Source organism: Astatotilapia calliptera, chromosome 1 (genome assembly GCF_964374335.1).
Source record: "Astatotilapia calliptera chromosome 1, fAstCal68.1, whole genome shotgun sequence".
Taxonomy (NCBI): Eukaryota; Metazoa; Chordata; class Actinopteri; order Cichliformes; family Cichlidae; genus Astatotilapia; species Astatotilapia calliptera.
The window spans coordinates 33,367,978-33,383,762 of record NC_137422.1 but is presented as its reverse complement, the minus strand read 5'-3'; the positions used below and the strand labels follow the sequence as shown (position 1 = coordinate 33,383,762).

Here is a 15,785-nt window from a genome sequence, read left to right as displayed (position 1 = left end):
ACACATTTTAGGATCGATCTTTATATTTGCTATGTTTTACTTCAAAGATCACATGTAGTTTCATTTGGACTGTGATGTTGGGGAACAAACTCTTGTGTTTGGACAAAAAAGTTTTAAAAAGCAACTCCCAATTTAAACATTGTGATGACTGTGTCTGCACTGGATACTCTTCCAACTGGGCCACGTTATACATACCATTGCAGCTGCATGTCCGAGCGTCCCAGCGGGCAATGCACTGGCACCCGTAGTGGTGCTGACACTATTAGGGTGGCGTATACGGACAGCTGGCCCAGCGACGATGGCAGGAGGGGTGCCACAGGGTGCTGGTTTTAGTCCCTGCTGCGGGGGCTGGATCAGAGACTGCTGACTATTCAGCAAAGACAGCCTCAGGGCTGGGAGGCTCTTCTGTTGATGGATAGAGGGCAGCCAGAGTTTACAGTCATATAGAGAAATAGACATGCATTACAAAGCACCATACACAGCTGCAACAACTACCGCTGTGGTCACTGGCTAATTTAGCATAATGCTATCAAAAAAATATGGCTATAGACAGCTAAAAAATATCTGCAGATGCATGTGACCACATGTTTGTAGAATGTTTGCACAATGATTCATGTGACTTTTATTTGTTATTTAAAAAATGCTTATTTGTGTGCTGAAATTGTTTAATTTGCATTCAGGATAATAAACCTACAGTATGCTTAAAACTGTATACAGTGTTACCATAACTATTAGCATGATAACTCACTGTCAGTTGACCTAAGGAGCTGATGTCGTTCGCTAGAGAATATTTTAGGGCAGATTTTTGACGTAAATGACCTAACATTGCCTGACACCATGTGTTTGTGGCCCTGTTGGGCGGGTGAGTGCCTTGATGTGATGCTCATCATGGCTGGCTGAAAAAAACCTGCTGGCTACTGGAATGGCTGCAGGGGCCACCGTCACCGCAGTCAGAAGTCAGGCCAGAGGGAGGGTGTGTGTGTGTGTGTGTGTCTCATTCAACTGTCAGACCAGGCTAACATTGACTGTGGTCCCATGCAAAGAACTACTTTAGGGGGATCATTTCAGAAAAATCTATGAGGGGCAGCTTAAGGAGCCAAGTTAGGGAATAAGTAGAGGTGAAAGATAAGGGGCAGTTCAGAAAACAATTTTAGGGGTCAATTTCAAGTAGACCCCAGGACCCAGAATTGGTTAAGCACAAGAAAATGGATGGATGGATGGATGGATGGATGGATGGATGGATGAGAATTTCAAGTATCTACAGGTGCTATAAACTGAATAAACAGGCCCAAGGTTAAGAAGACTACTTGATGACAGAGGTGTAGGGTTCAATGTTAGATAGGCACTTTCAGAGACTTATAAAGAAGATGAGCTCAATGAGCCATTGCATTAGTCAGTGTAGGAATCAGTTTTATGGATGATATAGCTTAGGAAGAAGGTTAAAAAAAAGAAGTTAACTAGCAAGAACCTCACCTTGAGAAAGGGTACCAGGTAAGGCTGCGGAGATGACTTGAGCTCTGTCTGTAGTCGGCTGGTGAACTCTTCCGGTTCGATTTTGGCATCCTGTCAGGTTAAGAGTAAAGAATATATTAAATTTCAAAAGAGAAGCCATGCAGTACACCAGAGGGTATAAGCACAGTTAGATGAAAGCCCATCACCAGAAGGAATCATCAACCATTCCATCCTGAAACTTCAGGGTACAACTTAAGGTGCACATTTTGTATGAGATGAAAATTCATGACACAGAAAAGAGACTTTCGGAAAGAGTTTCATGCTGCCATCTACAGGTAGGAAATATTTAATACAACGACACAGAAAAGTGTCAATTTTAATGTAAAATTTAAAATATGTTACACCGCAAAACAAAAAGGGAAAAAAAACCCCAAAACAATGGACTCACACTTACCATGTTATGATTTCATTAAATTAGTTAGATACATGAGAAACATGGTGTTAAAATTATTTGCCTACAAAAAAAAGAGGTATACGGCAGGTCCCTAGCAGTTTTTGTAAATCTAATACTTGCCCCAAAATTGTCCCATCTAAACAAGTGATATTATTTAGTTTTTCCTATATGATATGAACAGCGTTTTGTGAAGCTCACCAGAAGGTCCTGAACAAGAGCCTTGACGTTCTTAGACGTCTCGGGGGACGGAGAATTGTGAGATGCCAGCTTGATAAGTGTGGCCAGGAAATTCTTACACTTCTTAACATTCTCTTGCATTTCCTGTTGAAGACAACAAAATAATTCATTTTCTATAAAAACACACACACACACACACACACACACACACACACACACACAAAAACCCCAGTGACACCACTACCAAATCCCAACCTCAAAGTCGCTGTGTAAAACAATGGATCAGAACATAAGCAGAGAGGAAGTGGCCCTATAACTGCGGTGCATGTCCTTAAATATTAACTTAAAGAGTGGAATTAACTTGGCTGATAAAAGAGGCTGAAAAGTATCTGTCAGTGAATAGTCTACATTCAGGACATTAAAATGTAGCACCTGGGTTGACAGATGTGTGTGTGTGTGTGTGTGTGTGTGTGTGTGTGTGTGTGTGTGTGTGTGTGTGTGTGTGTGTGTGTGTGTGTGTGTGTGAGAGAGAATATGCATACATGTGACTTCGTGGTAAATCTGTGCTTCTATGTCTTTCTATGTCCTTGGGTCAGTACGCAATAGTGTGAATGTATGAGCGCAAGCATGTGCAAGACTCTTTGTCCATGGCCAGCTGTGTGACGTGGTGTAGCTGTAGGTCCGGGTCTGAGCTTGTGACACAGCCAGCCTCCTGGCAGCTGTGACAGTGCCCTCACCCTTTAGGGTGGCGTGTGGGCGGTAGTGGAGGAGGATGAGAGGAGGGCAGTGTGGCAAAGGAAACAGACCTGGGATGCGACAGAAGCTCCAGAGGCCGTGGCAATTCCCGGCTGTGCAGGCTGCACTGGCTGGGAGGCAGGCTGGGCCGGGGCCTGGGGAGGCAAAACCACGGGGGTCTGCTGCGGAGCCGTCACAGCCACGACCGGTGCCACAGGGCCCTTCTGGAAGAGCAAGGAAGAGACAGAGAGATAAACAGGACGTGACGCCTCGCTCCCAGCAAGGCCACAGAGAACAGGAGGCAGGCGCCACAGCGCTCCTGTCACATCTGGTGTCCTTACTTTGGTGGACATCTCTTAACAGACAAGGAGGAAGAAGGGGAGGAGGTGACAAGCTAGAGGCAGGGAAGCACAGGAGCACATCAAAGCTTTTCTAAATCGTCACCCACCTGACTTGGAAGATCTGTAACAAATGTTGGCTACCCATAATGATGTGTGCGCAGTTGAATAAAATTCATATACACAATTTTGCTCATGAGGTGCCAACAGCAGTCTCTCACTCTAAGGCCCTCATCACCTCTTTTAAATCTCTCAGGGCCTGTTCACACTTGGCAATAAAATACATCTTATGTGACGTGGTCATAAGTGGACAGCTCTAAATACAGGTGTGAATACAGCCAGATGAAGGGGACACATTAAGGTCCTATCATTTGAGTGACATATACTGTAGATGGTAACAAGGCTACGTGTACAGTTATATTTGTGATGTGACTATGTAGTGTAGTTTTGGTTAAATCAAAACAATCCGAATTTGATCTGGATCAGAGGATACTGTGTTCTAGTTCCTTGCCAATAAGTGCCAGTATTTAGTACAGGTTATGCATTATGTGTAGCTAGGGCATCAATGCAGGGGACTCATACTTTCCTTTTTTTGTCTGCACACTTTGAAAATAAATGGTTTGACCTTCTAAGACCCTTTTTGTTTTGGAATCACTTTTAAATTCTTCTAGATATTTGCAATTAACTGGACCTGACATCCATATAATCTAAGGATCCTCTTTCCTGTAACAACAGGAAGTTGTTACTTCGTTACATAATTGATATATACTTAAAAAAATGTCCCCATGATTTTTTTGCTGTTACTAAATAAATTTTAATTATAGTAGTGAGTATTAGTGCTTACATCAGGTATAATATATACAGAAAAGGGTTTTACTAAAATTTCCTCCGAAATACTAGAAGTCAATTATCAGCTTGTACACAACCTTCAAGTAAACTTTAGACTCAGTCAGCACTATTTCTAGGCAGTTATCTGGTATAGCAAAGGAAAAAAATGCCAGGCAGAGGACTGAATAACATGTCAGGAGGAGTTGTCTCACTGGGCGGAGTGCAGGGCAGGAGGAGGAAGAAGAAGAAGAAGAGGAAGAAGAAGTCTGTAGGGCAGGGCTGGAAGGAGTAGGAGAAGGAGACGGTGCCATCTTGGCTGGGGTCAAAGGACATTGCCTGCTGGCCTGAGAGGTCACAGGAGATTGCTGGAAAAAGGAGAACAGAAGAAAAAGGAAGAGGAAAAAGAGACAGAACTCAGAATAAATATATCAGAGGAAGTAGGTGACGAAAGAGAAACAGGAGAGATAACTGAATACAAGCCACCTTAAAAGATACAAAGGAAGAAACACAGCGACAGTGATGCTGTGCCAGTTTCAGCTGTGAAAGAAAAGAGTGAGGAGGAAGGATGGCAGCCAGAGAAAAGACGGGGGAAAGTGTGAGAGAGGGAGAGAGAGACAGGGCAACAGAATAAGAAAAGAGCAGTATCGTGCCTTGCAGACAGATGAGAAAAGGTCATGACAGCAGGAAAGAAGAAGGAAGGTGGCAGCATGTTGTCGACATGAAGATTTAACTCAAGAAAGCACTTTGGTCAGGTGGCGCTGGCTCACAGTGACGTACTACTGGGGTCTGATTCCAGAGGAGACCTACATCAATCAGCGACGACACTGAAACTACTGACAGGTAAAGGGAATAACACTGATGATTTCATTACAGTGAAATGCTTTGCTGGGAAACCTTGAGTTATCCATTGACTAAATAAATGTGTCCTTTTACAGGAGAAATATTCAAACTTTGAATATAATAAAAAAATAAAAATAATTTTAAAAAGCAAATACATGTGAAAAATAGGTGGATGTGGTAGAGGCAAACAAGGTCATGCAGTAAGGAGGCTGTTTCGTAAGGACAACCATCACTTGCTGTCAGCTAACAGGTGCAACATGAGGCTCAGGGGACCTGCACGGACCTGTGGAGAGTAACTGAACAACCAACAGACAGGTAACTATTAATGATCCTTCAACAGGTTCACTTACAGAAGACCTTAAAAAGTTACTTTTTGTACAAAAAGATTTATGTAATCATCTTAGCTCAAGAACTAAATTTGGAGTGAGTCTGAGATTTTAAGGAGGACTGAAAATGCCCTGCTACTGAAAACAAAAGAAACCCTGGAGGTGCTCTTGATCTGTAATACAACAAATAACACAAACCAAAAGCAAAATCGTATATGAAATTAAAATATAGATCATCACCTAGCCCTAAGCTGAGTCCAGAGACTCATGGTGACAGAGAGGTTATAAAAACCCAAATATTGGTGCACACCCAATTATTGCAAAGGCACTCCCCAACAGCAGTGGCCTCCCAGGAAGAATAACGCCACACTACAAAAACTGCTCAGGATTCGAACATGGCAAAGAGAACCAAGGGGGTGATGTGGCCTTGAATCACAAAACAGGGCTGATGATGAGACCCCAGTATAGCACGTAAAGTTCATGCATTTATTACTTCAAGCATGGACTACTGTAATTCGTTATTATCAGGATGTCCTAAAAACTCCCCGAAAAGCCTTCAGTTAATCCAAAATTCTGCAGCAAGAGTACTGACTCTTGCTGCAGAATGTATGTTGCTGGAGGATTCCCATGATGCATTGAGTATTTCTTCAGTCACCTTTCTCACTCACTATGTGTTGACAAACCTCCCTGCACTGAATCACACTTGTTAATCTCTGGCTCTCTTCTACAGCATGTCTTTTATCCTGTCTTCCTTCTCTCACCCCAACCGGTCACGGCAGTTTGCTGCCCCTCCCTGAGTCTGGTTCTGCCGGAGGTTTCTTCCTGTTAACAGGGAGTTTTTCCTTCCCACCGTCGCCAAAGTGCTTGCTCATAGGGGGTCATATGATTGTTGGGTTTTTCTCTGTATGTATTATTGTATGGTCTACCTTAAAACATAAAGTGACTTGAGGTGATTGTTCTTGTGATTTGGTGCTGTATAAATAACACTAAATTGAATTAAATTGAAATATATATTGCCAAATTTCTTCTGCGAGGTGACAATTTTGGCTGAATGATGACCAACATTGCCACAATGAAAAAAAAAAAAGAGAAATCCTTTCTTCCTTCACTTCAAGCCTTCAAGCTTGGGTCCTCTATCTGTTTAACCAATACAGATATTAGCATCTAAATACTCACCTAACCTTGATGTTGGCACCAAGGAAAATATGTAAAAACAAAGGGCATCAAGTACAGTATATTAACAGTATCAGATTTAAAGTTTGAACCTGCCTACATTTAAAAGACCACAGATATTTGTGTACAACACACCTGACCATCGCATTTTAATGTTTTATTAAACTTGATATGCACTACGAGTGAGTTAATGAGCAAATTAATGGATGAATAGAAGACCTAACAAACACACAAATGGGTTAGTCAACAAATAATTAAACAGAAAAATGAATATGACTTTTCTGAAACTCACCTTTCACTATTAAGTGTCAATGACTGTATAAAACATTCCTCTTATTATTATGCTTTTATACAGTCTAGAATTTCCACTGTAAGTTGTTGCAGAAAAGTAAGGCAATACTGCAAGCAATTTATTAAGGCACACTTTACTATAACAGAGACAAAACCAATGAGTGCAAAAGGATCACACAGAATACACAAGTAGGAATTAATCACTCAACTCATACAGATAAATTATGTTTAGGGATATTTCAGCAGATTCTCTTTAGTACCGTATTACTCTAGCTCATTAGATTTCAAATGACACATTAACTGGGAGCTTAAATTGCTGACTCCGAGTTGCAATTTGAGGATGTTTACATGCATACTGTTTGTACTATAAACAAAAATTTTCATCACATATTTACGCAGGGCCAAAAGCACTCAGACAACTCAAATATTTCTTAGGTATGTTAGCTTGTTTTGTTGTTAACCCAGGCATAAAAATGCAAACTACGGGCACACAGATTATTAAAAGGCTGAAAAACCTGAATAAATCAGATGCACAGTAGCATGAACATACTACATACTAGCATGAAGTATAAATTCAGGTTAGGCTGCAAAATCTGTGGAATAGGTTCAAAGCACAGTGACATATCGAAATACGGTATGCGCAATTGAATGAAGACTGGAAGAATGAATGGAACTTGACAAATGCAGCATTTATAAAAGGATTCATGCTAGTGCTGAAATGTGTCGTAACCTAAGATTGTTTGCTAACATATGAAAAGCAGAAGAACGAATGAGGAGGACAGTGCCAAGTGCCACAAAGCCAAAGAGGTTCATCTCTTACTCACACACACCACACAGACAAACGTTCATAAACACTTCCTGGCTGCTTCCCTGCTACCCTGTCTATTAGTCAAAACAACCCAGGAGGGCCTCAACCCTGACCTCTGGCACTCAGCCTTCCATTCACAGACAGACCAAAGCACGCTAACAGACACAAATTCGTGCACACGATTAACTGCACTTGTCACAGACAGAAGAAAAGAAACAAAGACTACAGTGCAGAGGAGAAGAAGTGGGATAAGAAAGAAGGAGGAGGGGGTTTGCCTCCACTAAAAGTTTAGTAGGATCCAAATGAATGTTACACTGAAGAGTTGGAGGAAGTGAGTGTATGAGAGATGAGGCGATGGGGGTAAGGAGGGTGATGCTAAGAGCCACAGGGTGCATCCCACCGCTAGCTATGCCACTTTCTCGCTCACTCTCTCTCCCTCAGACAGACACACGCACACAAACGCACTTGAGAACCAAAGCCTTGTTAGCTTTTTAAAATAATCAGGCAGTTGGATGATGAATGATTTAACAGGTATGGAAGGAAGGAAGCTCAGGATGCCTTCCGTTTCTCCCCTTAGGGTCATGGGAAGAGTGACAGGCCGACAGAGGGGTTGAGCTCTGGGAATAAACACCATTCCCTTTCATTTCCCTGCTACTGCTTTTCCTGTCGAGATGGCAACGCCGCAGCCCACTAATTTGTCATCAACTGTGAGAGGCGATGACAATCTGCGACTTTCTTTTGAAAAGGGTTCGTATCAGGGTGGATATAGGTTGGCTGACTATGAGCAGAGAGGATTGTTGTGCAGCTAATGCAGAATTCTGTTCATGACGTTTAAGGAGATGAATGTCTGACCATGCTCTGTGTGACACTGACTCTGATTCACAGTTTACAGTTTTTTACACTATGAAAGTAACAGAGCACCTGAGGTTAGACTTAGGTTTGAAATATATCACATTATGTCTCTCAGTTCAGTCCTACCTGAAAATGTAATACTACCCACTATAAAGCACAATAACACTAAACACCTGAACACTAAAGTTTACAACGATACTTTGCATTATATGTATATAACATTATAGGCTTAAATTCAACATCAGTTCTTCTTGCACCTTATGTAAGAGCAGTGAAACTCTCTTCAGTCTCTATTTTAATTTCATATAAAGTTGTAAAACTGAGAGAAATCATATAAGGTAGCATGAATGGATATCTTACCATAGCCCAACGTGATCAGCAAACACTACAAACAGTCATCAAAATTCAGAGTAAAAGACACGTCAAGTTAAAATAGGCAATGAAATGCTGCCCTCTAGTGCTAATCTTTTGTCTTTGCAGTTAGGGTTATAATGAAAAGTGCAACCATGAAAGCCTGGGGGGGGGAAGACAACAACTAGCTATATTAGATTTAAACCTTTGAGATTTAGCAAATTAACAGATATGAACCAATCATAACCAGCCAATCACATGGCAATAAACATTTAGGCATGCATAGAAAATATTCTCCTCAAGTTCAAACCGAGCATCAGAATGAGGATGAAAGGTGATTTAAGTGACTTTGAACGTGGCATGGTTGTTGGTGCCAGACAGGTTGGTCTGAATATTTGAGAAACTGCTGATCCTCTGGGAATTTCCCGCACTAACCATCTCTAGAGTATACACCGAATGGTGTGAAAAAGAAAATATTCAGAGAGGCAGTTCTCTTGGTGAAAATGCCCAGAGATCAGATGGGAATGGCCAAAATATTTTGAGTTATCACTTAACAGGCATAAATTTCAGATAATTAAGATGAAAAATATTAATTTAACTATATGTAAACCAGTGTAGTTATCGCTTAAAGTTATGTTTTAACCAGGAAAAAAAACTGATATACACTTAACAGCACAAATTCCAAGTACGGGGCTCAACACCCTTCTGCCTTCAGGATTTCTTTCAGCACACGTTGAGCTCCATAGCCTACCTGAGTATTGCTGCTCACAGGTCCATCCCTTTATGAATACAGCGCACCCTTCTTCTGAAAGTTGCTTCTAGCAAGATTATGTCAAGCTGGTTCCTTGAAGATGACAATGAGTTCACTGTATTCAATCACAATCACAGTCACTAGATCTCAATGCAGTACTGCTCCTTTGGGATGTAGTAGCACTGGAGATTCCAATCATGGATGTGCAGCTGACAAATGACCAAATGGACCAAACTCTCTAAAAAGCCCAGTACTAGCAATTTGTAAGTAGCACTGAGTGTGTACCAGGATTTTTTTCCTGGTTAAAAACAGGTCTCGAGGGAATAACTATGCAGGTAAGCATGACTAGTCTACATATAGTTAGAGTTATAAGCTGGTTTCACCCTACATAACTGGTCTATGCATATTCCTATTATTTGAAAAAAAAAGATGAAGAGTGTATTTCCTTCTTAAAAAACTGGTAAAAATATCCCAGTCATGCTGACTTTTCTTTAGAGTAAGGCCAAATCCTCTGTGGTGTGCCAACATTTTTGTTTTGTTTTTTACACGCAGACAAAACCTGTGTATTTAAACCAATACAAGTGCTGAAGCAACTACTAATTTAACCAGTTAGACAACTGATTGCAGGTTTTTCATAATAATCGAGATTTTACTGGTTCCAGCTCCGCATATCTGAATATTAACAGATTTGGGGTGTAGTTTGGGAATGGGAATAATAGTTATTAGTAATAATAGTAATAATAGTTTGGGAACAATATTCACCCAAAATGGCCTACGATAAAACACACCATCTCACATTGCAGAGGTAGTGTTTTGCATTCTGAGATCAATAACAGAAAAACTAGCCCAGAGACATTAACACGCTCAAATATTAAGCTGTGCACACATTTCAGCTCTATTAGTGCTCTGCTGTCACCAGCCCATTTCAGCTGTCCCACTTGATTTAAAGAGAACTGTGGGGGACCAACTATCAAGTAACCTCATTATTAAAAGCAATTAAGCTCCAAAGGTGTACAGCCACCAGCACAAGCTCAAGTTATCAAATGAATGATGGATCCACAGGTGATAATAAGCAAATTCCAATTAATGATTCAGGAGCTCGTTAAATTTTGATGAGAGGACCCCATGGAGTCATTAAAAAGCCTTGAGACATTAATTCACCTATTAATCTCAGTTTAATCTATAGATTAAAAAAATCAAGGATATTCTTTTGTTATAATTACACAGTTTAACGCATTAATCACACCCCAATTAGGGTCTACAACTAATAAAGTGTTCATTTAATGAGGAGGTGCCCACCCAACATCGACTGTGTGAACACACGTATAATTAGATCACAGTTTTTCAAATCTCATCAGTCAGATTATTCTTTTACAAAGGTCACCACCTGTGGCATTAACATTGACGGAAATTATGCAGAGCTGGAGAGAAAGAAACCTGAAATGTGCCCATGAGGATTGGAGTTCGATGTTTTTGTAATCTTAGTAAATCATATGCATGGCACTGGTGTAAGCTGAGTTTGCACAGAGTGGAATATCAGCAGGTTTTAGAGGTACAGTAAAGATACACATCTGTTGAATTCTATTATTATGGCATTTTAAATATGCTTTAAAGTGAAACATCTCCTTTTCTTTCTATACGCTGCTAAAAAAAAATTATACAAACTCTCTATCACTCTTACCATCAGGCCTTTCTGTTTCATCTGATATTCATTTAGAGGTTTTTTTTAATTCTACTATATGTCTGCAATCAATTTGTTTTTCTGTTTGTCTCACTGAAAACATACGATTCCATTTCAATCATTTATCTGACATTCATTGATAGATGAACAACATCTGGACACCTTTTACTACGCAGGTTATTTACTTGTTTATTAAAAAAAATAAATCCCATCTAACTTTTTCTGAAGGTTGCAGAATTATTTACCCAAAAGCAAAATGCACATCTGCATTCAGATGCTTTCGCTGCTTTATGTGATGTGATATATCGCTGAGCTCCATCCTAACGTTTCAGGAGCAGCGAGCAGTCACAGCACAGTAGCTAGGAGTCGGCTGTTTTCGGGTCTTTTTTTTAAGATTATTAAGAGTCGTAACTCATACATTCATGTCTTGTTCGCTCAGCTGGCGAGGAAGCTACGAGTGACCCTGAACAACAAAATAGCATTTGCAGCAAATACTGCAATAAAAGATGGCCATCTTGCATTCTATCCTCAACAGTGAGGCTTCTGAGGTATCTCCTCTTTTCACGCAGGGACTGAACTCTTCTAGGAAGAGTAGGCAACCGAGTTCCACACGAGTAGGCAGGTATCAAATGTAGTCTTAAACCTGTCAGTTCCGAAATTAAATGGCCTGTATTTGTATAGCACTTTACTAGTTCCTAAGGACCCCAAAGCGCTTTACACATTCAGTCATCCACCCATATCCACACACTAGTGATGGCAAGCTACATTGTAGCCACAGCTGCCCTGGGGCGCACTGACAGAGGCGAGGCTGCCGGACACTGGCGCCACCGGGCCCTCTGACTACCACCAGTAGGCAACGGATGAAGAGTCTTGCCCAAGGACACAACGACCGAGACTGTCCGAGCCGGGGCTCGAACCGGCAACCTTCTGATTACAAGACGAACGGCCAACTCTTGAGCCACGATCGCCCTTAAATTAAACAAACAAACAAACAAACAAACAAAAAGAAAACAATTACCTAATAGACCTATCAAGTGGACACTATATGTGCTGCCTCCTGTGCACTCCATCCAGATAGTTCCTACACCTAAACCACAGAGTATTTCAAGCAGTGCATGTGAAATGGACATCAAGACAAAATAACTGATGAAAACACCCGGACACTTTCTAAATTGTCCAAAATTCTTATGCGAAAATTACCCCAGACTAGTAAAAATGCTGGAGACAACATTTGTGCCATAAGGCCACTACCATTAGTCCAAGTAGCTGATGTCTGCCTAGTACTTGTATTCCTGCATAGTTCTCCTTCCATGTACACCTGTCTGGCTTCCAGTCATTCAAAATTCTCCTGCTTATCTACATGCCAAGAACAGGGCAGCTCCTTCCTACCTCCAAGTCACGGTCAAATATCCCTTGGGTCATCCCATCACTCAAGAAAACCACAGGGTCATTTACGACTCTTCTCTGTTCTGGCTCCACAGAGATGAATGAGCTCCCACTGAAGTCGGGATAGTAAAAGTGATTCCCCAAGGCTAAAACCTCACCTTTTCATTTTATCAGTGTGAGAGCGCAAATGTCTAGACATGTCAGATCAGACATTAAATGGACTTTAACCTGCCAGCTTCCTGGTAGAAAGTCAGAGTAATATCAGAATGAGCCCTTGTGTAACTAACACGCGTAGTTTTCTACAGGTTCCTACCTCCTGCGTGCTCTACCCATAATGTGTGTCAGCAAGTTTAGATTTCACCACTTGTGTAGGTTTCTGAATAAGAATGACTCTAAACTGAGTGCTGCTAGCTGCAAGCCAAAAAGTGGATGAAGTTCAACAAATGGATACCAAAAAAGAAGAAACAGAGAAGTGTTTCCTTATGAGTGACAATGGAAATAAATAAATAAATACATACATACATTATAAAGTCTCTGCACTATGGCTCAGGTAAAAAAAACAAAACAAACAACAACCTGATGAGAAGAATCCTGATTAGAAATCGTCTGAAGAACACTCAATTGCTAAAGTTGGTGGCTGGTCCACCTCTGTCCTCCTTACCCAAGAGGACAGCTGTTCCACACACTGTAAGTGATTTATGGTGACTTAGTGACCAGTGACAAAGAAACTGAATAACATTTACGACTTCAGACTACAGAGAAAATAACTACAATTGCAAGTGCGAAGTGGGTGGACGCGCAATAAACTTTGATGCAAGGAACTGAAGAGATTACTAATGAGAGTGAAAAACACAGTTGATTAACATATGACCTACTAGTAACTCATCTCGAACGGTGGACTCATCTTGGACGGGGATGAGTCTGCCTACAGGAGGGAGGTTGAACGTTTGGTGTCCTGGTGCAGCCACAACAACCTGGTGCTGAATGCCCAGAAGACAGTGGAGATTATTGTGGACTTCAGGAAGCACACAGCTCCACTCCCCCCCATCATCCTGACTGACACCCTCATCACCACTGTGGACTCATTCCGCTTCCTGGGTACCACCATCACCCAGGACCTGAAGTGGGAGCCCACCATCACCTCCGTCATAAAGAAAGCCCAGCAGAGGATGTACTTCCTGAGGCAGCTGAAGAAATTCAACCTGCCAACACGGACGATGACGCAATTCTACACTGCAATCATCGAGTCCATCCGCACCTCCTCCATCACCGTGTGGTACGCTGGAGCCACTATCAGGGACAAACAGAGACTGCAGCGTGTTGTGCGCTCTGCTGAGAAAGTGATTGGCTGCAGACTCCCATCTCTGCAGGACCTGTACACCTCCAGGACACTGGGGCGTGCAGCTCGGATCACAGCTGACCCTTCTCACCCTGGACACAGTCTGTTTGACCTGCTCCCCTCAGGCAGGAGGCTCCGGTCCATTCACACCAGAACCTCTCGCCATAAGAACAGTTTCTTCCCCTCTGCTGTTGGACACATGAACAATAACCGTATGACTGTTCCCACCACTTACACATGACCCTACGCTGTGTTCACTGCATCATTCCATGTTTGGCACTGATCACCACCTGCACTCATGTATATATCTATCTACTTAGCACTTTTAATTTTTATTTTTATGTTTATTTAAGCGTTGTCTGACAGTATGTTTTGCACTAAGTACCCCAGCAATTTCCTAATGTTGTAAACCTGCTCAACATTTGGCAATAAAACCCTTTCTGATTCTGATTCTGATTCTAAATACATTAGAGGATCCACACTACAGCCTGGAATATCTGCGAGTGACCAGCAGGCAGTTTTAAAGCGATGCTTGACAAGCAACTCATTTCCAGTGCATACACAACTTAAGAGCAGATCAGCACCCAGAAAAGGAAACTTTAACTAGTTGTTTTTGCACTTATCCATGTAAATGGTAGGCAGTCACAGCAGGTGTGCTGTGGCAAATGTTATCATAGGAAAAATGTAGGTGCATGTATGTTTTACTTTCTCTTGGCTTACTATATCCTTCACATTGATAGGCATGCCATTTGTTCAGTGCTCTGGTGGGATACGTAGAGATGCTTTTTTCACATCAGCTCTCTGGACTGAGCCAGTAATGAAGCTGTAATGTTGAGTACTAGGAATACAATCTGACAGGAAAACTTAATTCTTAACCTTATTTTGGAGAAGATTTACTAAACTTTCGAAGAGCTTTGTATTGGATTTAATTAGTGCATGCATTTTTAATGTCCCACTAACTAGTGAATTTAAAGTTATGGGTGTCTGCTCATTCAAGATTCAAGATAGCTGCCAAATTCCCAGAATCACAAATTGCATCAAATGGGAAGTTGGCCCCACCTATTCGCAGTTCAAACCAAACCATCTGTTTGCAAGAGGCAGCCAATCAGAAGGTTGGCTTGAAGAAGCAAAACTAATGGCTTGTTTCAAACAACTGAACAAGGGCCAGCGTAAAGGTCTAGTTTAACAACATGGATAATTTTAAACTGTTAAACCAATGCAACGCTACACTAGTAGAGTTGCAAATGAGTATAATAATCTTTCTGATTTTTCTGTCTTTCTCCTTCCTTTTGTCTCATTTGAACAGCAACACTGTGTGCCGTTGGTTGCAGCAGTGAGAGTCTACAGCTGCCAGCTATCATGTGGGTTCTGTGGTCTCACCTGTGGAGAGGTTACTCTGAAGGATGTCCCTGTGGTGGGGGTAGCAGGTCGTGGAGAAATGTTGTTCTGGGCCTGGGCTTGGGCTTGAGCTTGTGCTTGTGCTTGAGCTTGAGCCAAAGCCTGCTGGGGAACCATCACCAGCTGTCCTAACTCTGTGCGTACCAACACCATACCTAAGGAAGAGCAGGAAACATAAATTAGAGAACACCACAACATAAATACCGCAGAAGAACAGCTAAAGCAGCCACTAAAAAAAATACTGTATATTTCACATGTTATACTGCAGGTATATCACTGCACTACAACCTTATAAAACACTGCAATTTTACAAAAGTAATATTTCATGACAGGATCTAGACTTTGTAAGATGTTACAGTAGTGCACATATTATAATCAAAGACTGAAGTATTTGCTTCAGGCTCTGATCATGAGCGAATTACACAAACTCTCCCTTCGTTTTAAAGGACCAGGACTGCAGTTATTATAACCCCACACCTGGCCGTGATAAAATATTTTATTACACATTTGTTTATCTTTGCAGAATTTCCATAAAGAGAAAAGGACATGAGGTCAATAGTAAGGTTAACAGCATGTTCTGATCATGCTCTTGAAAATGTAACTGA

The 15,785-nt window shown here is 41.5% G+C and overlaps 1 protein-coding gene across 5 annotated transcripts in view; it reads right to left on the bottom strand.

Annotated features, from left to right (window-relative positions):
- LOC113025881 (transcription initiation factor TFIID subunit 4) overlaps positions 1 to 15,785 on the bottom strand; it is a 98,944-nt gene that overhangs the window by 80,721 nt on the left and 2,438 nt on the right. For 4 of the 5 annotated variants that reach the window (XM_080299977.1, XM_080299978.1, XM_080299979.1 and 1 more), the window contains exons 2-7: positions 15,163 to 15,335; positions 4,197 to 4,349; positions 2,890 to 3,042; positions 2,105 to 2,227; positions 1,474 to 1,563; positions 196 to 405 (exon numbers count right to left, since the gene is read on the bottom strand). In XM_080299977.1, coding sequence (XP_080156103.1) covers positions 196 to 405; positions 1,474 to 1,563; positions 2,105 to 2,227; positions 2,890 to 3,042; positions 4,197 to 4,349; positions 15,163 to 15,335 — 902 coding nt within the window. The remainder of the gene's footprint in view (positions 1 to 195; positions 406 to 1,473; positions 1,564 to 2,104; positions 2,228 to 2,889; positions 3,043 to 4,196; positions 4,350 to 15,162; positions 15,336 to 15,785) is intronic. The other variant, XM_026174101.2, reaches the window with a different exon arrangement.